At 39.0% G+C, this 26,735-nt stretch overlaps 2 protein-coding genes across 7 annotated transcripts; one reads left to right on the plus strand and one right to left on the minus strand.

The window, feature by feature from the left end:
• Positions 1–3,600: 3,600 nt before the first annotated feature.
• Positions 3,601–17,268, minus strand: smarcc1b (SWI/SNF related BAF chromatin remodeling complex subunit C1b). 4 transcript variants are annotated; one of them, XM_030147552.1, is made up of 28 exons: positions 17,060–17,268; positions 16,592–16,711; positions 16,150–16,235; positions 15,962–16,043; positions 15,769–15,861; positions 15,590–15,659; positions 15,444–15,513; positions 15,287–15,362; positions 14,564–14,689; positions 13,699–13,781; positions 13,513–13,619; positions 13,362–13,421; positions 12,995–13,023; positions 12,334–12,449; positions 12,172–12,243; positions 11,975–12,088; positions 11,727–11,880; positions 10,743–10,853; positions 10,585–10,644; positions 10,215–10,473; positions 9,567–9,638; positions 9,417–9,463; positions 9,210–9,315; positions 8,971–9,113; positions 6,938–7,072; positions 6,627–6,759; positions 4,067–4,153; positions 3,601–3,814 (listed from the first exon to the last, which is right to left on the minus strand). In XM_030147552.1, exons 1-28 carry the CDS (start codon positions 17,234–17,236, stop codon positions 3,747–3,749), a joined length of 2,856 nt encoding a protein of 951 aa, XP_030003412.1. In that variant the 5' UTR covers positions 17,237–17,268; the 3' UTR covers positions 3,601–3,746. The 4 variants fall into 4 exon arrangements, with proteins under 4 accessions (XP_030003412.1, XP_030003410.1, XP_030003411.1 ...); XM_030147550.1 differs by having other exon boundaries at positions 4,067–4,171; XM_030147551.1 differs by lacking the exon at positions 3,601–3,814 and adding an exon at positions 3,856–3,900 and having other exon boundaries at positions 4,035–4,171.
• aste1b (asteroid structure-specific endonuclease 1b) lies at positions 17,074–26,347 on the plus strand. Of its 3 annotated transcripts, none has more exons than XM_030147557.1 (7): positions 17,074–17,209; positions 18,031–18,282; positions 18,439–18,705; positions 20,361–21,403; positions 21,590–21,824; positions 23,749–23,941; positions 25,650–26,347. In XM_030147557.1, the coding sequence occupies exons 2-7, from the start codon at positions 18,045–18,047 to the stop codon at positions 25,972–25,974; spliced, it is 2,301 nt and encodes a 766-aa protein (XP_030003417.1). In that variant the 5' UTR covers positions 17,074–17,209; positions 18,031–18,044; the 3' UTR covers positions 25,975–26,347. The 3 variants fall into 3 exon arrangements, with proteins under 3 accessions (XP_030003417.1, XP_030003415.1, XP_030003416.1); XM_030147555.1 differs by lacking the exon at positions 17,074–17,209 and adding an exon at positions 17,311–17,374; XM_030147556.1 differs by lacking the exon at positions 17,074–17,209 and adding an exon at positions 17,548–17,596.
• Positions 26,348–26,735: the final 388 nt, after the last annotated feature.

Genomic DNA, 26,735 nt, shown 5'->3' on the forward strand with positions numbered 1-26,735 from the left:
GTGTGGCAGATCAAGATGCTGATTAGACAGCAGGATTATTGCACAGGTGTGACTTAGGCTGGCCACAGTAAAAGGCCACTCTAAAATGTGCAGTTTTACTGTATTGGGTGGTCCAGGGGGGTCAGAAAACCAGTCAGTATTTGGTGTGACCACCATTTTCCTCACACAGTCTTCTTCATGAATTCTCTGAAACAGCTTTGGAGATGGTTTATGGTAGAGAAATGAACATTCAATTCACAGGCAAAAGCTCTGGTGGAGATTCCTGAAGTCAGCATGCCAATTGCATATTCCCTCAAAACTTGTGACATCTGTGGTATTGTGCTGTGTGATAAAACTGCACATTTTGGAGTGGCCTTTTATTGTGGCCAGCCTAAGTCACACCTGTGCAAAAATCCTGCTGTCTAATCAGCATCTTGATATGCCACACCTGTGAGGTGGATGGATTATCTCAGCAAAGAAGAAGTGTTCACTAACACAAATTTAGACAGATTTGTGAACAATATTTGAGAGAAATAAACCTTGTGTGTACACAGAAAAAGTTTTAGATCTTTGAGTTCAGCTCATGACAAATGGGAGCAAAAACAAAAGTGGTGCGTTTATATTTTTGTTCAGTGTAGTAGTTAGCGGGTGATGCGCTGATGTTTATTTGTTAATTTGATGAGGTTGCTTAGTTGGGAGTTAGTTGGATGTATGTTGAGTACATCTGCTGAGGATTACACAGTAAAGTATGGAATACATAGTCTACTGTCATTCCTATTACACTGATTCATTCATTTTCCTTCTAGGTTCTTTGGTATTTTGTCCAATCAGCAGATGATTTTCACATTAAAACAACATATACATTTATCACACTATAATGTGATTGCTTATTTTGTTAAGATGTGAAAAATACCTTTATAACATCATTAATATGTTTTCAGTTTCTAAGGCTTCAACATACTAATGTATTAACCATTACAGAAGTATAAAAAATGATTTTGGTCATTTAAAAATCAGTTAATTTAAGGCAGCTGTGGCTCAAACTTCACACTGGGTGGTGGTCTAATAAATGTATTAAGCATGTTACATTCAGAATGTACTGCTAGTGTCTGAATGTAATTTGAGTCAGTGAAATTGAAAGTATTCCTGTAAAACAACCAAGGTTTGTCAAGGAGCCTTTATATGAGCGGTGAAGCAGACTGACACATTCCAGAAATACTCCTGAATCACAACATCTAAGGACGTAAGTGGCCTCATCTGTCCTAAACTGTAGCTGACATTGTTTTCATTGTATTTATCACACTGGAAGAAAAATCCAAGGCACTCTCTTTAAACATTAAAATGCCTTTATTACCACGGCATGGTCATATCTAGATCTAAAAAACACTTCAACACGCTTCGGTTAGTTTGACTTCCTGATGAAGGATTGAAGCCGAAACATGTTGAAGTGTTTTTTAGGTCTAGATATGACCATGCCGTGGTAATAAAGGCATTTTAATGTTTAAAGAGAGTGCCTTGGATTTTTCTTCCAGTGTGATAAATACTTTTTGAATCCCTTTTTCTGAAGAGCACCTCGAACAAACTCTTTTTTAGTCCAAGAAGCATTCCTTCCCAAACATTTTTTGAATTGTATTGACAAAGTGATGGAATTTGAAAAACCTACAATCATTAGATGTATAGACACCAAAAGTACTAATGAAAGTCTTTTACCAGGTGAAAGTAAAGTACAGGCTCTAAAATGTACTCACAGTACACATTTAGAAAACAATCTGTAGCAGTGAAAAAATATTGTCTCAAAATATCAAACTGATCTGTGCTGTGAGTACAGGAGGTTCTCACTTGTGCCAAAAACATTTGTTGAGCCGGTGAGCTGATCAGAATTTGTCCTGGGGTACATGAGTACAAAAAGAAGGTACACTTTAAGTACAGAACTATATATGTTCATTTAAATATAGTGTTTGCAGCAACCTAATACATTCATACAATTTTGTTGTACCTGTACAATGGCAATAAAGACATTCTATTCTGTTTTATTCACATCTGTGTCTTTGTCAAGTGTTGCATGCTGGTGTCACTTTTCTGTTAGGAACGGTTCCATGGTGGCTGTTACCAAGTCTGCCTGTGAAGGTGCAGGACTGGTTGCATCAACCCCATCTGCTGCTATCATAGCAGGTGTTATACTTTGAGAATCCTAATTTTCAAGCTCTCTGATAGCAAGTGGTGTAGTTTAACATGAGATGAATGAGCATTTCAATGTCCACAATTCCTTTCAAAGGTTTAGATTTTCTTTTGTATCTGGCTTTTACATAAGCCAGTGAAGAAGGAGCAGTGACACCACATCTTACTTATGACTGAAAAAAGTCTGGCTCCACAGAACTGACCTTCCCTACAATGAATCAGTTTGTCTACATCCTCAAAACTGAACACTGAAAACTGATACGTGTTCTCTGTCATGAAAAATGGCATTGGGAAAAAATAAAATGAACTAATAAATCAAATCAGCATCCAATCTAAGGTTTGGAGTCCAATCCTTTTGAGGTATTTGTGGGATTTGTTATGTTACTTTACAAGATAGAACACAGGTGTCAAACATGTGGCCCGGGGGCCAAATCCAGACTGCCAAAGTTTCCAACCCAGCCCATGGGATGAATTTGGGAAAAACTGCAAAAAATTACACTTAAGATATTAACAATCATTGGTGTCAAAATCATTTTACTCAGATTCCACATACAGTCCAATTAGATTTTGTGAGTCAGACCAGTAAAATATTATCATAATAACCTATAAATAATGACAACCCCACATTTTGTCTTTGTTTTTTGGTGTAAAAAAGTAAAATTACATGAAAATGTTTACATTATCAAACTACACTTTTATAAAAAAATGTGACTAACCTGAACAAATATGAACAAACAGAAATGTCTTTCAAAAAGTAAATGCCATTTTACCAATATTCTGCCTGTTACTAAATGTTTTGCGTGACTGTAACGCACATGTGTAAATGACAAACTGATAAAACGAGGCAGAAGATTGTTAAAATTGCACTTGTTTTTCTTAAGAATTCAAGTTGTTCCTATTATTCAGGTTTTTAAGGATACTTTGTCCATGTAAACCTGATCATAATTTAATTTTAATTTTTTCATTGTTATTATTTTACTGGTCCGGCCCACTTCAGATCAAATTGGGCTGAATGTAGCCCCTGAACTTAAGTGAGTTTGACACCCCTGAGATAGAAGAAAAATTACAGAAAAAAAAAAATGGTGGAAGTGGTTAAGCATGTGCAACAGATTCTTTCGAACAGAAGCTGCAGTGTTCTTCATTGGTATTGTAGACCAGTCTTCTGTAAAGTGATATCTGGTTATAGAATGTATCCTGAAGGTTCTTGTAAAAATAATATATATATATTTTTTATTTATATTTTAAAGTGAATTTTTTTAAACAGTAAAATCAGCTGGACAGGGACAGAAAATAAAACAGGATACTGTTTCATAAAAAAACCCCACACACACACTTTAATGAGTCAACATAAATTTGCACATTTCTCAACTGTGATTTCTGAGGACAAGTGTTTCACAGATGGGATGAGTCTTTGACCAAACACACATGAACTGAGTTTATGCGTTGTGTATCTTTCAGTCTGTCTTATCAGTCTGAACGTACATGTATGTTACTGAAATTGAAAGAAGAGTAAGAGGTTTTTTTTTCCCCATCTGTGTCAGGTTTCCATTTAATGTCCTGATTATAGGAGGGGGTGGTTCAAGTGCAGTTCAGCTGTGGCTGGATGCTGAAGGACCAGACTGTGCTGCTGCGATCCCATCAGGCTGTGACGACGGGTCTGTGAACACAACACAGTAGTAGCACATACCTGATCATGTTCAAAACACCAGACTTTCAAACACAATACTGGGATTTCCAAACATACACTACAAACAAAAAGTGAAGGATATTTTTAATTTTTGGACTATTTTTTCAGTTGGGAGTCTTGCACAGCCCTTTTAACTTTTTGGTGTGTGAATTGAATTAAAACACATTTTTTTAATGACCAGACATTTGTATGAAACTGGCAGAAAGGGTAAATAATACTCACACATGCCGTTAGGAGCTCCAGGGTGACGGGGGGCCATCGTCTGTGCTCCTCCCCCACCAGGTATCATCCGGTTTGCCATGGACTGGCCTAAAGAAGAAGGCACGTCTAATAATAATAACAATAATAATAGATTAGATTTGTATAGCGTTTTTCAAGGCACCCAAAGCACTTTACATTATTGATCCATTATTAATTCCAGGGTTCGTACACATATTTCAAGGTCATATTCAAGCATTTTTAAGGGTTAGTTTCAAATTTTTCCAGCACAGCACCTTATCACTGGGGTAAAATACATATCTACAGGAATACATACACTCATGATTATTTTTTTCACTTTTTCTCTTAATGATGTACATTGTATTATGTTATAAACATCAAAAATTGTTTCAGAATAGCAAAAAGTTTAGAAATTAAAGGAGAACACAAAGTTTTATCTAAAAAAAGGGAAGGCACTTGGTGTTCTTCAGACACACTTTGTCAAAATAATTTTCATTTTTGATATAAAGTTTTATTTGTCAGAACGTATCACCTCTCTGTAAGAAGCTTTGGCTTGGCATTTAACCTGGGAGAGTAACAGTAAAAAATAAATAAATAAATCACATCAGAGTCATAATTGCAAACACTTTCAAGCACTTAAACTAAAATTCAAGCACTTTTCAGACCTTGAAAATACAACACTGAAATTCAAGCATTTTCAAGGATTTCAAGCACCCATATGAATCCTATCATTGGCTCTCACATTCATGGTGGTGGTAAACTATATTTGTATCCACTGCTGCTGCCCTGGGGCAGAGTGACAGAAGCGTGGCTGACAATATGAACCAAACAGCCCCTCTGACCCCCACCGAACATTCATACACATTCAGTCTAAAATGTAACAGAACTGCATGTTAAAGGATTATTTCAGCACTGTGAGAATAGAGTCTAAACAGTATTTGCCAAAGTCGTACACATAAATGTGAATTAGAGGTATGAGATATAACTTTTGCACATAAATCTAGTTTTTTCTAAGTTTTTTCGGGTTTCTGTGCTGTAGTTGCAGTTCGCTGTTGGATCATGTGGTTATAGGGTTTGGAGTGTTTGATGTTATTTGATTTGTTGTTTTATATTGTGCTGTGTTACAATACTCTTTTTTAATGTTGCAAGTGGTAAGATTTTACATTTACATCAACAAAAAGTATATGTGATATCCTTAAGTTACCATGGTAACAGTAGATGCTCTGTCTTCTCTATTCACATCCCAGCAAATACATGTTACTGACCCTCCTTCTTCCCTGGAGTCTCTGTGCTTTATGTCCTCACAGGTTTTCCCTGGATCATGTCTGGAGCTGCTGCTGTGGTCTTTCTTCTCTCCTGCCTTCATTGTCATCACTCACTAACCCATATTGCTGTGATTGTGTTTATCATATAGTTAGATAAATGTTAGAAGCCTCAGTGGACATTTTTAAGAGGTATCTGAAGATGCACCTTTATTCTATTGCTTTTATGGGTATTCCTTGATTTAACGGGTATTTTAGAATTTCATATTTTATATTTTTGCACTTTGTATTCTTTTTGTGTGTTGCTGTCTTATGTCTTTTAATCTGGAAAGCATTTTGTATTATTTTTGTGTTGCTGTCTTGTATCCTAATCTGTAAAGCACTTTGTGAGGTTTCTCACTTTTATATAAATAAATTTTACTTACTTAGAGGTTTCTATTATTTGTACTAACAGTTACAGTAGTATATCCACTGTTAATGCTTGTACTTGTATTAGTAGTATTAACAGTTCTGGACATTTGTCTTAGCTATTGGTAATTATACTAACACCAGCTGTTCCACTTTTTAACAGTTCAAGTTCAGTTTGCTGTGCTTCCATTGCATCCATGTGTCTCCCCCTACTTCCCCCCTCTCCCCCTCTCCCCCTCTCCCCCTCTTCTCTCTTTCTTTACTCTCTCTAACCCCAGCTGGTCAAGGCACACAACCATCCTCCAGGAGTCAGGGTCTGTTCCAGGTTTCTGCTGTTAAAAGGAAGTTTTTCCTTCCACTGTCACCAGTCACAAGTGTTTGCTCCTGGAGGATTCTGTTGGGTTTCTGTAAATTGGCTTAGAGCCTGGTTTAGACCAGCTCTATATGTAAAATGTCAGGAGACAACTTTTGTTATGATTTGGTGCTATATAAATAAAATTTGATTGACTGATTGATCTGATTCATACTAAGACTTGAGGATATAAAGTCTATTGTCACACTGAAACTCACAAATGATAGGCTTTAGGTTAGTATGTCTATGCAAAATCAAGAATATAATTGTTCCTAATTACTGAAATGTATATATGTAACATCTATCTTTACTTTTATTAATCATATTACATTTAGTTACATAAATGTTGTATGAGATTAAAAAAAGTAATCCGTAAATAAAAAGAAATCAGAATTCACAGTCAAAATTAACACTGGTGTGAAAAAAGGTTCCACGCCTACTCAACAACCTGTATACAAGTCCTTAAAGGGTTAACCTAAGTAGTGGGTGGATGTGAAGTTTTTTGCTGTGTGTGTGTGTGTGTGTGTGTGTGTATCCAGACCTGAGTGCTGCATTGTGTAACCAGGCTGCCCCTGCTGCTCCCTCTGCTGGCGGACTTTTAGCTCTGCCTGCTTCAGCTGCTCGCTGTGAAAAGTCTGTCTCTCGGTCAAAAGCTGCTGCCGCTGCTGTTCCAGCTGAACGACACGGACACATACTTTTACTGACAAGTCAAATTACTATTGCATTTTAATGTAACCTGACAAAACAGAAATACCAAACATATCGAGGACAGTGTACAAGTTAAGAGGTCTAACTGAAACTAAACTTGGCTGTCCTTGATTTGCGCTACAGCAGCCTGTTTGATGCACTCACAGCCTCTTTCTCGCGGTCCATGATGGTCTCTAGCTCCTCGAAATGTCTCAGCTTGATCTCCAGCTTTTTCATCTGGGTCTCCACCAGCAGAGCCACCAGTGATTTGATCTTTCGCTCTTCTACAGCTGCCAAGTGCTGCGAAAACAAGAAAGGGGAAAAAAGAAATACAGTTAAAAAAAGGATGAAGAAAGAGCAAAAGACAAATGAGTAGGAGGCTGCTTGGTGTGGTATTGTGACAAGGAGAAACCTGAAAAAGAGTGGAGGCAGAGATAAAAAAGACAAGATTAAAGGGGAGAAGATAAGAGGTGAGGAGAGGAGGTGGACATGGGCAGAATAAATTGAGTGTGACAGAGCGTGGCAGGGATAGAGGGAGAAATAAATTAAGTGAATGAATGAAAGGAAACCAGGAGATCAATCATCACCAACTGTTAAGTTTGCACAGCTGAGTGATATACCTGATGAACCCACAGAACAGTTACATTTGACTTTATGCATGCTGTCTTACTCTAACATTTCAATAGGCAGCAAATTATACTTCATTGGTAGCTGACAGTGGTGCTACTGCAAGTGTAGAGCATTATGGGAGACAGGTTTTAGAAATATTAAAGTGAATATAGTGTGATATGACCAAAGACCTCTACATCAGGGTAATCCACAAACAGGGTGCTGGGTCTTTATCTAAAAGAAAATTCCAGACTTTTTCCAAATTGCTATTTTTTCCCCCAAATCTTGACTTTATGTACTTTGATACTTGCGTGCCTTCTTTTTTGGTTGAGATTGTACCTGTTGTGTTTAGTAGAAAAGTTCATTTTAATAAATGTATGAATGAATAATTCACAGTAAATTATGTTTTACTGACAGAAATGTTTTCAAAACCTATGAAAATCACAAAAGCGCATGAATATCACACAAACACCTTTCACTAGAATCATTCCAGTACTGACTGGTTGGTGAAATCATATCAAGTTTTTTGGAAGTTTTCCTCATGTATTTCTTATATTACAAGATTATGTGCCTTTGAGCATACTAATGAGTGAAACTTTTTTCCATACTTAAGACTTTCACACAAAATTCCAGACTTTTCAAGGTCTGGAAAGCAGCAGCTCAAAATTCCATACTTTTTAAGACTTTCAAGACCTGTCCAAGCACCCTGCATAAAGATCTATTTGACAGAGACAGTGACAACTAACCATTTGCTCCTTCAATTAAAACAAATAACTTTACATATGAGCTTTATCCACTTTCCCTACTCCTTATCATCACATGTAAAGTGGTAGAATGACAACTGGATGCCTTTTATGGACACTGTACTGCAGCAGATTGAATACAGGGAAATCAACAGGTTTGGACCCAGAAAGAGGAAGTGACATTTCGACTCAACAACTGGATATAAACGCCCTATCAGGTAAAAATAAACTGGGATATACCATGAATCAACTAGAAACTTAAAAATACTGATACTTAATTTGGTTATACTGACCAGTACTATATCTATGTAAAAAAAAAAAAAAAGTCACACCATCACAAATTTATTTTATTATTTAACCTGTCTCTGCTCCCTCAGTTAGAAGCTTTTAAAGCCAAAAATCAAATGCTTAAAATGCAGCATATTAGGTTACATAAACCACATGGTGTCTTTCTTTGTCGCAAGACCACCTGTCACACAAAAAGAGCCTGTTTTTAAAATGACAGTTATTCCTTCACTTTAAACTCCTGTGTGTCACAAATCACTCTACCTGTCTCCTGGTGCTGAAGTAAATCAGGCATTAATTACATTATAAAAGTCTGTTTTAGTCTGTCCAGCAAGTCTAACTTCTCTAGTTTTAAATAATTTATGTTTATGCTTGTTCTGGTGTTTGATTCCTATTTGCTTATAGATATTGAAACCTTATAGGCATTCCCAACATGTATGGCGTTTAACAGAATAAATTCACCATAGAGTACATATGCATTCAGCCTCTCCATCACAGCCATATCTAACTATTAGATTCTGAACACTGTGGTCCATTTTAAAGTGGGTGGGTGGGTTTTACCTTGGCCTTGGTGGCAGCTGAGGCCAGAGCTGCTGCTGCCGCCGTGGAAACGCTGCTCTCCACCAGATCTTGCTCCATCACTGTCTTGCCCTCATCACCTTCTCCCTCCCGCCGCCCTAAACTCTCTTCATCATCTCCTCTTCCTTCATAACAGAGAGAAAACCAATCAAATGAATGGAAGCAGATTTGCAGATACACACACATGCTGTGTATAAATTCTCATGTGGATGTGGAAATACCATCTCTCTCTTCGACAAGTATGCTGTCTACATTTTCCCTTTCGGCTCGTTCTCCCTCCACTTTTGCGCCACTGGTTTCCATCTGCCCTTCTGTCCTGACAGGGACCTTAAACAGAGCCAAACATAAAGACACACCCTTAAAATGAGCAAAACACCATCAAAAAATGGAATTTTACACTACTCTCCAAACTTTTACTGCTTTATCACCTGATGGGAAGTGGAGTTTGTGTCCATTTTGTCTGCATCCATTGATTCTGAGCATCAGAAAAACATCAACATTAGAAATGGCATCAATATAGTATTGACAAATAGATATTGTTGCATATTAAAAATGTACAAACTGATCTTGGGCCTCACCGGTCTTTTCAGGCTGGTTGGATATTTCAGAGATTTTGTCCATAGACTCCTCCTGTACTTTGGAAAACTCCTCTGAAGACAAAAGACAAACCATCACTACACACTCTTCTTAGATTAGATTAGATTAGATTCGATAGAACTTTATTGATCCCTTGGGCAGAGACCTCGGGAAATTGAGGTTCCAGTAGCAGCACAACACCAAATGTACAGTATAAGAAATATTATAAGAAAATAATAATACAATAACTATAAAACAAACTTTAAAAAACAGTACTAAAAAAAACAGGCAATTGCACATTGGAAAGCACTAGTAAAAACAGCAAACAACAGATAAAAGAGTAGTAGTAATAATAATAATAAATAACTATTATGTTATAATGTTATAATATGTATTATATATAAAAATATATATATAAAAATAATCACAGAATAAAAGTTATAATAAAGTGATAACAGTGATAGTAGTAACAACGATATAAGTAATAAGTAGTATAAGTAATAATAATAATAGTAATAATAATACACAATAAGAGAAATAAATTGACAATGATAACAAACAAACAAAAACATTACAGACATTCTTACGTTACATGTCCTGTATATGCAGGTTGTATCTCAAAACACCCTCTTTCTGCCTTGTCCACTCACCAAGTGCGGCTTTAGCTGCCGCTGAAGCCACCCGTGGGTCCACCACAGATGCCAAGAAGGCCACAGTGCTCATGACGGGATTTTCTGATTGGCTGAAAGGCACAGGCTGGTACGCCAGCGGGCCAAGAGAGGCAGAGGAGTCTTCCAGGTAAGGGTCTTCAATAGGCAAACGAAGGAAGTGGAGGATGCAGTCATCCTGCGTCCTGGAGCCGACATGCTCCGACACCTTGTTCCAGTCATCTCTGTAGACCTCTAATGCCTAAGAGGGACAAACATAAACCTTTAAACCTTTTATAAGGCAAATTAATAAACAAAGCCTTTTTATTACCCATGTATGATAGAAAACACTGAATCAAAGTCACCGTCTTACCTCTAATAACAAAAGTGTCTCTTGCTCTGTCCATTCCCTTCCTGCACTTGCTCCCTTAGTCTGAAATAAACACCATCACATTAATAATATAACACACACTAAATTTCAAAACAAAGTTGACATTTTCTGTATGTTAGTAGTGTGTTGCTCAGTGGGACCTTTGGGTGTTTCTTGGCGTAGATATCAGTGCGCAGACCAAAATTCTGGCAGTCTGAAGGCTTCTCTCTGCTCTTTTCAGGGAAAAATAACATGTGTTGCGAGGCTGACACCTGCAAAAGAGAGTGAGCATCCTCAGGAGGTGTTTCAGAAAAAATAAACTGTTTTAAATACCGATGGGGACAAATTAAAGGGGAAAAGGCATTAGGTGTCATAGTACGGTGCTGGCCCAGTTTCAGCAACTTGGCAGTGATTCCACAAATCTGCTGAAGGATGAACAGCAGATGCTGTCTGACACCATGGTCCAAAATCTAGAATTAGTGTTCATTTGAGTTCAAGTGTGGTGACTGTGAGGGCCACAGCATATGATTCACATTAGGTTTGAGGAAAATATGAGGAAATAGTTCATATGCAAGAAAAATTGTCCAAGACTGGGATGAGGATATGGGTTGTGATAAATACACAAAATAACCTTGTAGTTGCCACTAAACTGACACAAAATAATGTAAGGTCAGCTGAAAGCAAGCAGCGGACTCATCCAATTGCCTTGCATTCTCACATTTTTTTCTTTTGAAAGTGTTTAGCGCTTAGTGAGCATTTTTTAAACTTGATTACAATGAAAATGCTATTTATTATTTTGAACTAAAATGGTATTAACAAAATACTTGTTGCTACAAGATGTGATATAACTGTTTAAACATGTAGTGTCTCAGTTATACCAGCACCGCTTTGCTTTATAGTAACTATAAACACAACAAACCTGTGCACACTATATGTACAACTTTGTTGCACCTGCATGCACACAAACAACATCAGATTCAGTGTGTTCCCTTCCTTCCTAAGAAACACAAAAACTCAGACTTGTCCACTGGAAACAGAGCATTGTAATCCTGGAAGAGGTCAAATTCATAAGTGTTTTCCTTTTATTTGTATCCCATGTGTTTGTCTGTATACAGCAGCTGTTATATGCTTTGAATGTGTGTTACCTGCAAAGGTTTGTGTTGTAGTGGGGCCAGCCCAGATGGTGTGTCAGCCAGTACGTTAAAATGAGGTGTAGGTGGGGGCCCCATGGGAAGGGGCCTGCTCTCAGCATCCACCTGGTAGTTAATCAAACCCCACTGCTCCAAAAATGCATGAACCCTGGGTACAAGGAAAAAGTTGTTCTATAAAGGCAATCTGCCGTGTTGCAGGTACAAATGCACAGAAAAACTTATGACTGTGCGACAAGTTCTACCTCATGACAGCACAAACATCTCCAGTGAGGTTGCGTCTGCAGGAGGTTGAGCTGAGGTACTCCTGGGGGTTGAGCCGGTATGTGTCGATCATAAAGTTCCGGTATGCCAGGTAGCTGGATTGAGCAAGAAAAGTACTTTGTCATTGAAGAAATCTCAGTCTTCTGATGTGTTCAGTTTACATGTTAACAGGACTCACATTTCTGGAGACTTGGACTTGTTTTTTCCATTAAAGAATTCTGGCAATGCACGTTTCTCTATTGAGTGAATACTGTGGAAAAAAAACGAGATATGGACATCAGATATATGCTGTTGAGTAACTGCCGTTGTCAAGTGTTTGCATCTGTGTGTGTATGTTTACCTGTTGTTATTGAACCAAGATGTGTAGCTTGGTATAATGATGTGGTGTGTTTGCTCTGTGATGCTGTCCTCTCCTTCTGACAGGCGAGGTACATCTGCTCTGCCTTCTTCATCCTCCTACACAAACACAAATTATACCCGAATAAGCAACATTTTCACACTGTTGTAGAAACCCAACAACTCCCAATAACAACGCAGGCTTCAGCCTCATATCACCATAGCATCTTCAACTTTGGACATAGGCCTGGAACCACCCGATATCATTGTAGAATAGGGGTATATGCTGTCTGGGTTGTTGCCTTCTCATTAAAAAACACATTTGTCTCAGGTGACACAAGGCAAATGTTGCAGTGACAGCAATGCCTTTGCAAAACACTAATAAGAAGTTGCTTTTGTGGGGCATGCAGTTGTGGAAAAACAAGCCATGGTATTGAAAAGAATCCACATAAAAGGAAAACCACATCAAAAGACAAACATGTTTCAGTGTGTAATCGGAGCTTGGAGGACGCCACCCAGATAGTAGATGGGAAGAGAATAGTGACTGACATAGTCGTCCAATAGAGGATTAGTCCAACAGAGTGTATCACGTGAGCCAGACTACCAAACCACTACAGCAAACACAAACAACTGATAAAGAGACAAAAATAAACACTGATATTTACCCTTCCAGGGAAATCATCCTCCTGTTCATCTGGAAGTGAATAAGTGAAGCAATACTTAAAATTCAAGGTAAATACTGAATATAACTAGAAAAGCACTCAGCGAGTGCAGAGCTACGCCAAGGCAGATCAGTTCCCACCCCCCCAATCACCACCAAAATTTAATCATTTGTTTGTTGTACCAGTATCAACATTTCCTAGAAATTTCATCAAAATCCTTCCATAACTTTTGGAGTTATCTTGCTAACAAACAAACAAAGCCTGATGAAAACATAACCTCCTTGGCAGAGGTAACAATTTTAATGTTATAAATATAAATATTTCCATATTATTAAATTTCTCCAGAAAATATTTGGAATTACAAACATACCCAAGTCAGCCATGGTCCCTCCTTTGACAGGAGTATTTTCACTATCCTTCTTTAAGTTGACTATAAAGAGAAATAATGAAATCAAAAATCATTTTACTTTATTGTTTCCTGTATTGACAGGATTTTTATGGCTACTGTGTGTATGTTTTACCATTTTTGGGTAGTATGACTTCCTCCATGTTAGGGACAGGAGTAGGATCCTCCATGTCTTTGGTTAAATCCTCCTCTGGTTCTTCATCCTGCGGTCCACGTCTTCGTCTGTGCACATTTGAAAAAGAAAATCATGCATTGGAATGCAAAACCAAAAGGACAGATGATGAGACAGTTAGATTTTTACCCTTTTTTCCCTTTCTTTCTGCCTTCAGATGAGGGAGGAGAGGGGGAACGTCTTCTCTTTTTGGAGGGGGTGGATTTTGAGTCCTGCAACAGAGAGTAGATAAAATGTTTAAAGGGGTCATATTTTGCTAAACCTACTTTTATTAGTCTTTGGTACATTTATTTGTGTATTTGGGGACCCTAATAGTTGATAAAGTTTGAACCCTCCAGGTGCTGCAAAGCTATCTTTATATTCATTTTAGCCAAAACCGAGTGGATTTCTACAACCTGTTTTAATTCCTGCCTAATTTGTTACCTGTATAACTAGTTACGTCACAACATTTGCAGATATAAGGTCAAGACTTGAGACAAACATTTCTCAAAGAACAGAGAAACAGGACAGAGCAGCATGGTCAACAACCTGAGGGGGGGGGGGGGGGGGGGGGGGGGGGAGTGTCTCATTTGCATTAAAAAGGGCCAGCGCTCAAAACGACCTTTCTGGTGTCATTACTCAGAAATAGGGTTGAAGATGGACCTGTGGAGTTGAATTTATGAAGAATTCAGACCCAAATATAGCATTTACAGTTTATACAGACCACAGGGAAATGCTTTAAAATGCATAATTTCATTTAAAAAAGCAAAATGACCCGTTTAAGCTTTACGACACATTTCGATTTTTGCAAATAATATGTACAGTTTTGAATTAAGAAAACATCAATGAGTATGAAGAGATTTAGGACAAAATAATACAATCATAACCAACTAAATCCAGTAAAAATCCTAAGAAACCTCACTGATAATGATATCTTTCTGCAGTTAAAGTAATTATAACATACATGACTGTGTGTTAATAAATGGGACCGCCTGCAGCACAGTTTCCAACATACCTGGTCATCTCTGAGGTGAATACGCTGGCGGAGGATAACGGGAACATTCCTCTCATCCACACAATAATCCTCCTCATTCATCCATTCATTGAAAGTGTCTGTGTCCAGAACCCAACCAGCATGAACCTGGACCAAAATGAGATCCACAATATCATTATATCATGCTCTGTGTGTGTGTGTGTGTGTGTGTGTGCGTGTGTTTGTACACATACTGGTTCATTGTGGATGCACACCACATCATATCACCAAATGACTAACAACTGACTTTGATGGAAAAAGGCTTCCCCTGTCCTGCTAGGTTTCTGAAATTATACCCCAGCATTATGCAGTTTATATTTATTGTTTTTCATTTTTTTTAATTATAGCAAATGTTAATCATTTTCATTTTGAAAGTTAAATCCTTTTAGTTTGTATAAAATAGTCAATAATTGATGGAGTTAAAAATGAACTGTAGTATGTTTAGTGGGTCAAATTTAAGACTTTTTAAGATCATTATGAGTTGATAGTGATCGATTGCAGACATTTACTGGTGAGTTTTTAAGGTAGCTTTATGTTTTATGTGATTCTAGTGCAGAGGGCTTCATAAGGCTAACACAAAGCTCTAAATCCATTCTAATTTTTATGACCTTCCAAAATATATTGAAGACATTTAAGGATTAAAATTTAGATGAAAGGATTGTAGAGTTTTTAAGGACCCAGAGAAACCCCAGCATGTGTACTCACCCTCCAGGGTCTCTCTGGATGTAGAAGTTCTTCAACTTCTCCTTCAACGTCACTTGAGGACAACCAGCTATCATAACTGTGGACAACATGAGAACTACTGTTAAAACATTCTGTTAATGTGTGAACCTCAGCATGTGTGTATGTTCTGATACTTCACCTGTCAGGGTGCATGCCCCAGTGTACCAAGACATGCTTGTCTTTCCGCATCACAGGACGCATCCATTCATCTGCAAATAGATGTAATTTACAAATAAAGTACCATCCACTTACAAAAGATAACCAAAATTTCAAACTCTGACTGACCTTCTTCAGTAGAAGCAGGTGAGGGGTAAATGTGATGACTAGCAAGTATTCGGTCATCAGTAAGTGTTCCCTGTAGAAGCACAATCATGTTACTTAGCAGGACAATAACTAAACTACACTGGGTTTCATATACTTACAACTTTTTGCCAGTTTATCCTTCTGTCCACTCATCACTTTACCTGATGTTTTGTGACTATACCACTCAGCCTGCTAGCCAGTTCCTGATCCAATGTAGGGTCCAGATATACAACAGGCAATGACATACAATTGTTCTATGGACACAGAAAACACAGGTAGAAGATCCTCAGATGAGTGGTCTTAACAGGCTTGTTTCTTCATGCATTTGTGTAGATATATGTATGTCATGGGTACCTGAATCAGTGCTCTTTCTATAGTGCTAAACATTTCCACATTTCTTTCAGTTCTTGATGGATTCTGTAGATCAAAACGTCGCCTGTAAGGGGAAGAAAAACAGAATTAGAACATATCGAAAAGAGATGCATAGACTTGTTCAAGAGTAACGTACTAAAGCACTAAGGTATCAAAGGTCTGTAGCTCACCAGCCTTGCTCAGCCTTGAATTTATAGGCAGTGCCAAGGATGTGACAGAGTCCCCCCCCTCCCCGCAGGTCAAGGAAGCACTGGGCCTGCAGAGAAATGTAAGTGAACAAGCCTTTATGCATGCTTCTAATGTGTCTTGCAAGATTAACCTTACTTTTTCCTATATCATCTGAGAGCCATTAGCAATAAAATTGCTTGTATTACAAACTCTGTACATCACAGAATGGATTCATTTCATTACCAGGTTTTTCTTATCCTCGAAACAATGTATGTGTTTATACTCTTATCATTCTTCCATCTAATGATATCAACAACTATAAAAAGTTGAAAACTGAACCAAAGTTGTTGACTGGTATCAATAAAAGCAACAGGTATTACGTATTAGGAATCCTCTACGCTCACTGTGACAATTAAACAACAAAACAGTGAAAGATGGACTCACGGGAAGTTTGGTGAGAGCAGGATTAGTAGCCTGTCTACCAAAAGCATCCTCTTGAAACTGTAAGAGCTGGAGGGTCACTGCAGCAAGAGCCTGGCATGATGGAGCATCCACCAACACGTACTGGCAAAACAAACACAAACACACATATTTTGAGTGTGAATAATAGGAATATTTCATCATATGCAGATGCTAAGCCTATAAGCCTTCAGCCTATGCGCTGCTGGATTTTTATTATTCTAGTAAACTGTTGTACTTCAGCCGATTGATTATTAGGATTTAGCTTATTTGCGCTTCAGTTTGCACTTTATTAATCATTGATAAGTGAAGCAATCTTTATCTTCAGCGCATATGACTTGTTACCAAATATAAAGGCAGCGTTTTCAGCATGAGACTTTTGTTTACAGTGTCATGCAGTAAGATACGAGGGGGCGGCTAGCTTGTTGGCTAGCTTCCTAGTCAGCCAACTACCTTTTTGTAGTGCTTCCCGATCCACTGTCGCACCACCTCCAGCTGGGCTAAAGTGTCCGGACTCTCCCAGAACCTTGCGGATGGACTGCTATCTTTTTTTCTGTGTGCGGCCGTTGTGGAGCTAGCCTGACCTGCCCCGGGCATTCCGAGGTTTGTTCCTCCGGACATTGTGGCCATTATAAAAACGAGATTAATCTCAAACGGGAGAACAAAACTAGCTAGCGCGCCCGCTAGCCTTCACGTTCCCGTGTTTCCTCGCGAGATCGAACGCGATTAGCGCAGGCGGACGTAAGAGTTTTGATTTTTTTATTTTCAGTGTGTTTTTTCATCACATTTCGTTTCTAATGTATTTAAGTGGGTTTTTTAATATAAATATATATTTTAGTGAATTCTGCGTATTTAAAAAAACTAAAAATATTATTTGATACAAACGATAAACACCACTGTTATAGACTAGGACTTTTATTTTGAAGTTTAACAGAGTTTCTCGCTGAACAGCGCATGTCAAGTATGCAGAGGTGAAGTAAAGTGAAACTGGTCAGTAGTTAAATATCCATATATTAAAATTCTAGTATGCATAACTGTTATTTAAGTACTGTTAATTCTATGCACATTTATGAACATGTTTGCTTGGTAGAAGATTTCATGGCGTGATTTCAATCCTAAGGGTTTTGTTGCGGTGTTCTCGGTTGTGTCACAGTTCCGCAAAAACAAACCGCAGTGTTGGAAATATTTTTTAATATATATATATATGAATCCAGACAGCTGACTACTGACTAAGGAGCGGCGATTTAGTCATATAGGGATGTTTAGTGCATCATGTTTTAAAATCGTAAATAAGGAAATCTAGTTCTAAACTGTCAGATCAACAGGGCAGCATTAAACTACTCTGCGTGGTGATCAGGTTGTTAACAGTGTACCAGCTGGAGGTCAAACTGACTCACTCCTCTTCTCAATCCATCTGTTTTAAGGCCCTGATGTTCCCATGGGTGTCCAGGGTCTGACCACCTTTGTTGAGGGGAACAGAAACCTCCTCCCAAATGTGAAGTTCAGGGACAGTCGTCTTGTGATTGATGGCTGCAGTTTGTACTTCCGCCTCTACTTTAACAGCGGTTTGGACCAAGTTCATGGAGGGGACTATGATGCCTTCACTTCCCTTCTCACCCAGTTCTTCTCTGCATTGGCAGCCTGTAACATCCAACCATATGTGGTTCTGGATGGAGGTAAGAAGGCTTCCAGACTCTGAAGTGCAAAGCTGTAAACTCAGGTGTTGTGTTTCTTCCTGCTCCTAATTGTCATCATTATATCCACCTTTGAATATTCACTACTGGTCGACCTCTACTGTAAACATTTTTTTTTTTCTTTTATGTGATTCTAAGGGATGGACCCCAGTGACAAGAAGTTTGCCACTCTGCGGCAGCGTCTGCAGTCCAAGATAAAGGAGGCGGATAGTCTCTGTCACGGTCGTCATGGCTCAGTTCTCCCAATCCTCACAAGGGATGTTTTCATTCAGGTTCTCCGGCAGTTAGGAGTCCCTCTGGTCCAGTGCCCAGCTGAAGCAGACTGGGAGATTGCATGTTTGGCTCATCAGTGGAAGTGCCCCGTTCTGAGCAATGACAGTGACTTTTACATCTTTGACTTGCCAGGTGGGGATAATGACAGGGTTAGGATTATCTGATAACATTCAAAAGTCCAGATTTAGGATTTGTTTGCAGAAATGGAATATAATATTCATAATTACATTTTCCTATGTGTGTAATCACACAAAAGCAATTGTTGTGTTTTTATGACCTTAGAATCACTCAGAGGGAACATCTAGACTTTAAGTGTGTTACAGTCACCTTCCTTCTTTGACTATCTGCAGAGGAGAGGGAGGGGAGGGGAGGTGGAGGGTCTTCAGTTGGTTGCAGTCTGTCAGACAGGGCTGTAACAGTTAGGGATGCACCAATACCACTTTTTTCCAGACAGAGTACAAGCACGAGTACTTACATTTGAGTACTTGCCAATACCGAGTACCGATACGAGTACTTAATAATCCCATTCCAGTTCTTAGTTCCTTTTGTAAATGTGCTTTATTGTCGTTGTCATTAGTCTGACTGTAAAAAAAATGTTGCTACTGACATTTAATGTGTTGGAATGAGTGTTTCTCAATTAATCAACCAGGGGGCGCCGCTCTGAATTAACCATACTGGACAAATACCACAAAGAAAAGTAAAGATTTTTGAGAAGAAGAAAATCAGTAATAGCAAACATGGAGACGACAGAGGCAACACTAATGTGATACTAATATTGCAGCGTTTTCACTGGTAAGGTTTAAAAACTTAGCTTCAGCAGGTAGAGAAAAGAGAAATGAGTGATAAGTTTAATTTTCACTTCCACTGGTGGCGGTCTGCACCGCTTCGTACTCCCGGTGGTATTCTCTGTCTGGGTACTCATCCCCCAGCACCTGGAAAACGGATGGAATGGACGCAGAGGACGGACAGAACGCTGCATCCGTATCTGTCTGTGTCTGTAACGTTACTGTCAGTCAGCGTTACTTTTATCACCGTCATTTATTTGGTTAAATCTCCACACTCTTCTCACTCCCCACACATTATTCCTCCTCCTCGTACCTGCTGCACTGAACTGTGAATGTCACACGGCCATAAGTGGTATTGGTGCGTTTGTATCGGATATCTTTTACGAGTACGAATACAAGTACACACACTGAGTATAGGAGCCGATGCCTGACACTCGTATCGGTATCTGTGCCTCCCTAGTAACAATATTGAAATTAGAGTTGGTGATTAAATGTCCTACAAATAATTGTAATTCACAGTAGTGATTTCTGTTCTGTTAACTTTATGCCACTGTTGTGGTGTAAGTCTAATCATAGTTTAATCATGCTCATCTCATTTATGAAGAAGAAATCTTTATTGGCACAGAATTTGTAAATATACCAAATTAACAAGATTTGTTTGTCTTCTGTTGATAAAAACTCAACATTGTAGATACTGCATTACTGCAGCAACAAGATGATGACTTTAACAGAGTGATGTGGAAGTAAAGATAAAAATATGTTATGCTTGGAAGTTTGACCCAGCTGTTGTTATCCAAGTGACTGGAGACAGTTATTATGATTATGTTAAATGATTTTAATTATTTCAGATAATTAATAATAATCACATGATGATTATATAAAATTATGACAAACTTACCACTAGATGCCACTTAATATCACACACTGACCCTTAAACATGTTAGTTTTGCTGCTGTTTCATTGCACATTGTACTGAATATGTCTTGCTGCCCATTCCCGTAGGTGGATACTTGCCACTCAATTTTTTCCACTGGACCAACCTTAATGGTAAAGCGTCTCAACGTTACATCTCGGCTCGATGCTACACCGCCAGTGGACTCTGCAGGTGGTTTGGGAGCATGAACCAGGAGTTACTGCCTTTGTTTGCTGTCCTTAATGGTAATGATTATAGCCCTCCAAAAGATGTTGAAACCTTCCTTGCTAAGATAGATGTGAGTGTAAAGGGAGGGGGTGGTGGCAGAGGCAGAGGCGGTGCACCGTCCCGCATCGAGATGATCCTGCTCTGGTTGTCCGTTTTCTCAGGTCCAGCTGAGGTACTGGAGGAAGTCAGCATGTTTATGGGGGAGGCTGAAGGTAGAGGGGGGGGAGGGAGAAACAGAAGAGGACAGATGAGTGGGCTTAGTTCACAGCTGTGGGCAGGTATGCAGGAGTACAACATTTCCGCTCAGAGCTCTTTAGCTCACTGGTTCTCTAGAGGTGAAGTAGTCCTAAGAGGGCCAACCTCGAGGCTGGCTAAACTACCAGAGTGCCTTCAACATGCTGCTGCTCAGGGGATGTTGAATCCTTTGGTCATGGATGCTTTGATGATGCACAGGGTCCTGCTTATCCCACAGGTGGAGAACAGCAAGCTAGCAAGTAGCCATTGTTGTGCAAGAGCAATACGCCAGGCTATATATGGGATATTACTACAGCCAGGCCAGGACCATGTGATTCAAGGGAGGGGTGAAGACGGTCAGTTAACAATGGGACGAGGAGGTCCTGCCCAACCACAGGGTATGAGAGGTGGAAGGGGTCCTGTAGGCAGAGGACGGGGAGGTGGTGTAAATGTAAATGCGAGGGGTTGGAGTCAGGGTCAGATTCTGCCCCCACAGCAGTGGGAAAACATAGGATATAACCGTGCACAAGCAGCTTTGCCAGGCCAGGCTCAGGGATGTAGCGCCCCAGTGTGTGTGGAGGAGTATGACCGCCTGGACTTGAACCTGAAGAAGAACCAAGTGGAAGCACTTCAGCTCAGAAATCCGCTACATCTGGATGCAATAGGACAGGTAAATACAACAAGAGTAACAATGGTTTTCAAGCACTGGTTTACACAATGATACCTGGTAATTTCCTTTCTATCTTAGTTTATTATTTTTGACTGAATTATTTATTTTTTATTCACTGCTACTATTCGTACTCACTGTTTTTATCTATAAAAAGGCCATTATTGTGGTCTCATCTCATTTGTTCAGGCTCCTCCAGCGGTGCGTCTTGCTGCTCTGTTAGAAGTGGTAGGTGTGACCGAATCTGTGCTGGCTCCTGTTCCTCTTCACCTCAGGCTGGCTGTGGCAGTAACAGGCTTCTGGCTGCGAGAGGCTCAGCCAAAACCCTCACAGCTTCAGCTCCATGCTCTGGTGCTGAGTTTGGTGTATGGAGAGCTGTCCCAGAATCTCCAGCCAGATCCAACTCACCAGCGCCAACCCTCTGGTCAGTAATATCATTTGGGATCCAGGATTGTTACAGTTAGTGAAAATTTACAATAAAACTCTGCAGCTGTTGGTTTAACAATGTTAATGGTTAATGTGTAGAATAAAACTGCTTTATAGAAACACTAAAACAAAAATATTAGTTAATTCATCATAATAAAAAAAAACTGCAACTATGATCAAATTTTAAAAAATACTAAATGGGAAAAAAAAAGATTAAAAAAAAATTTTTTTTCAAAACTATAACATCTTTGGGTTTTTGTTCTCTAGCACATTTCCTATTAATATAATGTATCCTCAGTAGAAAAACAAGCAATGATCAACAAGTGGTGCCAGGCACAACAAACCCTGCCCCTTGTACAATTTTCAGTCATTATTAGTAAATGGGAAGATTTTTTTTAAAAAAATCATAAAAAATTTGAACTTTGACCTTGCTTTCCCAAAATGTAATGACATCTGTTCTAGGTCACTATCAATCTATAAACCCAATTTGGTATGAATTGAACCAATAGTTTTGCTGCTAAAGTGTTAACAAACAAACAAACAAACAAACGAACATCACACACTTATCCATAGAGTTGTGATAGTGTTTATTATATAGTTCCATAGATGGTAGAGGTTTCTGTTGTTTGTACTAACTGTTGTAGTAGTAGTATATCTCCTGTTAATACTTGTACTTGTAGTAGTAGTATTAACAGTTCTGGACATTTGTTCTGGTTATTGGTAATTATACTAACACCAGCTGTACTACTTTTAACAGTTCAAGTTCAGTTTGCTGTGCTTCCATTGCATCCATGTGTCTCCCCCTACTTCCCCCCTCTCCCCAAATCTCTCACTCACTCTTTTTCTCTTCATTTACTCTCTTTCTTTAACCCCAACTGGTCAAGGCAGACGGCCATCCTCCAGGAGTCAGGGTCTGCTCCAGGTTTCTGCTGTTAAAAGGAAGTTTTGCCTGGCCACTGCCACCAGTCATATTTTTTTATTGGACTGTCTTCTGTCTGTAACACTTTGAGATTGTGCTGAAAGAAAAGTGCTTTATAAATGCAATTTATTATTATTATTGTTATTATTATTATTGTTATTAAGTGTTTGCTCCTGGAGGATTCTGTTGGGTTTGTGTAAATTGGCTTGAGAGTCTGGTTTTGACCAATTCTACAGGGTGGGGAAGCAAAATTTACAATGAACATTTAGTTGTTTTTTCTCAGCAGGCACTACGTCAATTGTTTTGAAACCAAACATATATTGACGTCATAATCATACCTAACACTATTATCCATACCTTTTCAGAAACTTTTGCCCATATGAGTAATCAGGAAAGCAAACGTCAAAGAGTGTGTGATTTGCTGAATGCACTCGTCACACCAAAGGAGATTTCAAAAATAGTTGGAGTGTCCATAAAGACTGTTTATAATGGAAAGAAGAGAATGACTATGAGCAAAACTATTACGAGAAAGTCTGGAATTATTAAAGAACAATTAATATTAAACTTTTATTAACTATTAAAGAACAATGGGAGAAGTTGTCACCCGAATATTTGAGGAACACTTGCGCAAGTTTCAGGAAGCGTGTGAAGGCAGTTATTGAGAAAGAAGGAGGACACATAGAATAAAAACATTTTCTATTATGTCAATTTTCTTGTGGCAAATAAATTCTTATGACTTTCAATAAACTAATTGGTCATACACTGTCTTTCAACCCCTGCCTCAAAATATTGTAAATTTTGCTTCCCTACCCTGTATATGTAAAGTGTCATGAGATATAACTTATGTTTTGATTTGGCGCTACATAAATAAAATTTTGTTGATTGATTGATTGACAAAGGAACAAACAACCCAAACCAATAACGATACCACTTGCCTCCCCTTTAGGAGGTGGGGTAATAATCCCTCTGGTCTAAAATGTGCCACTGTTTTGCATCTGTCCAGGCCAGCAGCTACACTGGGAGGCAGAGCGCAATGTGTGGGCAGGGATGGATCGCCAGCATGTGAGGCCGGGGGAGAGAAGGGGCTTGGATGTGGGAGACGCTCATAGTTTGAGTCAGTGGCAGGCCTGCCTCTGGACCGCACTGTGCCTCAATCAGCTGTTGCTGCTGCCACTGCCTGAACCCCATCTGTCCGGGTAAGTCACACTGAGGGAGGAAATATAATAGGGATCCACAGATGTACTGGATGAACCAAAATATTGTACTCAGCTTGTAAAAAAAGGCCCCACCTGAACTTAACTCTGCAAATAGTTCAGATCATTTAATTAGATAATAACAGCAATGACTGAAAAAGTGAAAAACAGGTTTCAAGTTCTTTAACCCTTCAACTAATGTAGTGAGTAGCTTCTCATTTCTTAAGCAACCTTCAGTTTGATAGAGAGAATAAAGATCAGACTGTTTTTCAATGGAAAAATATCATGAGCTCTGATGAGTCCAGATTGACCCTGTTCCAGAGTGATGAATGAAGTGATTACCCATCATGCCTAGTGCCTACAGTATAAGCCTGTGGGGGCAGTGTGGGGGCACCAAATAATCTGGTGTTGGTTCAGTTGGTCAGGCCTACGTTCAGTAACATTATGTGTCCATAAAATGACAGAAATTATGGAATACGTTGTCACTTTGTGTGAGCTAATTGAAACAATGCCATTTCAACTGTGTGTTGTTATGAAAGCTTATGGTGGTTCAATGAAATGTTAGAGTTTGGGACATTTTTTGCTGGGCTGTGTATATTTGCTGAATTTTAGATTTTGGTTGGTCTGTGACACCGTTGCTATTAGTGCGGTTATCAACAGCTACCCTGGATGCGGTTGAATAGTAGTGATGTGCAGATCGATACTGAAATATTGATATCTCCGATACCAGATCATTACACTCTAGAATCAGTTCACAAATCAAAATATTAATACTTTTGATACTTCGGTCATTTGAGGTCATGTACATCAGGAACACAGTGGGACGTAGCTAAACTATTGGACTCTTGTCCAAATGATATGCGGCTGGTTGGAACTACTTCTTCTTCCACCTGGGTAAGTGTGTACTGCATCACGTTTCTCAGTCAGTCCTTCCCAGCCCGAAGTAAACTAGCAGTGAAATACTGGGAATGACTGCCACTACTGGACCAGCAGAGAGAGTCTTTTCAAAGGCAACAAAAAACAGAACAGACTGAAGGGGAAAACAGTATATATGTTATTGTTCCTTGACAAAAACTTGTGAATGAGAGAAAGTGTTAATGTTGGATGCTTTTGTTGAAGTTACATGTTCAGTATTTTCATGTTTCATGTTAACACGTTCATGTAACGTGAATTAATATGCAAGTTTTCATTTTTATTATCGTTGTTAATAATTAAACAATAATTATTCTCATGTCTTTTATTCTTTGTGAAGTTATGATTTGAAATACACTATTTTTTTTTTAGAATTTCACAATCAGATCAGTATCACTGATATCAGCCTGAATTTTACTCGGTATTGGATTGGAAAGGAAATCTGTGGTATCGAACATCACTATTGTATAGATCTATGACCAACCAGGCTTACATGTGAGACATTGATTCAACTGGTAAAGGAAATGTCTCCAGTCCTGTCTGAAATATGAGAGCACATGCTCCTTGTCAAAGTGCTGTTTATTCTTTTTTATAGTAAATACTGCAGCTGTATCAGAGTGAACAGAGTGTTGTTTGTCAAATCAGATGTGGTTGTTAAATATTCAGACCACTGTCATGAATCTCAGTAAATATAACAACTGATGATTCCCAAACTACAAAGCATATTTATGCTTTCCATGTTTATAGGGACTTTTGGAAACCTGTTTATCCTCCTGGTTTCTTTGTGTGTGTCTCTCAGGGTCTTTAGCGGTACCTTGGTGCATGGCCTCCTCCGGTATCTAAAAGGAGGCCGATCTGCTGAATCCCTCCTGGCCGGAGGTTCCTGGTCCACACAACTTTACTCATCACTGTTAAATGCTGTGATGAAGTGCAGCTTTAAAGGCCATCCATCTTCCTCTGCATCGAGGAGGGGGAGGAGAGGTGGAGGTCGTGGGAGGAGAGGAAGAGGAGGACGAGGAAGAGGCAGAGGTGGAAGAGGAGCTGGGAGAGGAAGGGGCAGCGTTGAGGAGATGAACAACAGATTTGCACTCCTAATGAGCGACGAAGAGTTTGATGATGACTGATTGTAAAACCGAAGGGAACTGGTTGATATCAAGTACTTAATTTGGGGCCAAATGAAGGACACATTCCAGTACGCTCAGGGGAAGTAGTCCTGTCAAATAAGAACATCTTAATGGTTACCACATTTATTTACTGTAATTTAACCAATACCTGCTTTTGATCATAACATTTTCTAAGGTTGTATCTGACTAGCTTTCCAAAGTGCACACATTTTTATGCAGATTTCTGAAAGCTTTTTAAAGCTATACCTTATGATGTGGCATTTTTACACTTTTCTTTTGTCATCTTAAAATGCTCCTAATAAGCGTGTGTCAAACTAAAATGTAGAAGAAATCCACCAGGTATTGAAACTCAAAAATGTTTAATTCTCATATATTGCTCATATTTCTGATGATATTCTGACCAATCATTTTATTTGGTCCGAATGAAATAATTGGCCGAACCTGGCTGAGCCTCCTGTCAATCATCCATTACAGCCGTCCAGCATCCGATCCATTATCGCCGTCTCTGCATCCAATATGTGTCCCTCTGAATCTGACACTTCACTCGCACTGCTTCTCCTGTCACTGACCACAGTCTTCTGTCTAGGATGTGTTTGGATAGAACTCAAATGCATATGTGGACGGAAAAAACGGATTTACTAACAGAAACAACAACTAAGGGGAACAAACAGGAGTCCGATGAATGAAGGATGGAGATAAAAGTCCGGAAGTCTGGTGTACTGGACTCACAGATAGGTCTGCACAAAGCTCAGCTTTTATGA

The sequence above is a fragment of the Sphaeramia orbicularis genome, chromosome 11 (genome assembly GCF_902148855.1).
Source record: "Sphaeramia orbicularis chromosome 11, fSphaOr1.1, whole genome shotgun sequence".
NCBI lineage: Eukaryota > Metazoa > Chordata > Actinopteri > Kurtiformes > Apogonidae > Sphaeramia > Sphaeramia orbicularis.

Coding starts and splice junctions, on each gene's coding strand:
- smarcc1b (XM_030147550.1), bottom strand. CDS start 17,236: ATGGCCACAATGTCCGGAGGAACAAACCTCGGAATGCCCGGGGCAGGT. Junction 15,363..15,443: donor TGGGGCATGCACCCTGACAG/GTGAAGTATCAG, acceptor TGTTGTCCACAG/TTATGATAGCTGGTTGTCCT. Junction 12,244..12,333: donor TCTTGGTTCAATAACAACAG/GTAAACATACAC, acceptor TTTTTTCCACAG/TATTCACTCAATAGAGAAAC.
- aste1b (XM_030147557.1), top strand. CDS start 18,045: ATGGGTGTCCAGGGTCTGACCACCTTTGTTGAGGGGAACAGAAACCTC. Junction 21,825..23,748: donor TCACCAGCGCCAACCCTCTG/GTCAGTAATATC, acceptor GCATCTGTCCAG/GCCAGCAGCTACACTGGGAG. Junction 23,942..25,649: donor CCTGAACCCCATCTGTCCGG/GTAAGTCACACT, acceptor TGTGTCTCTCAG/GGTCTTTAGCGGTACCTTGG.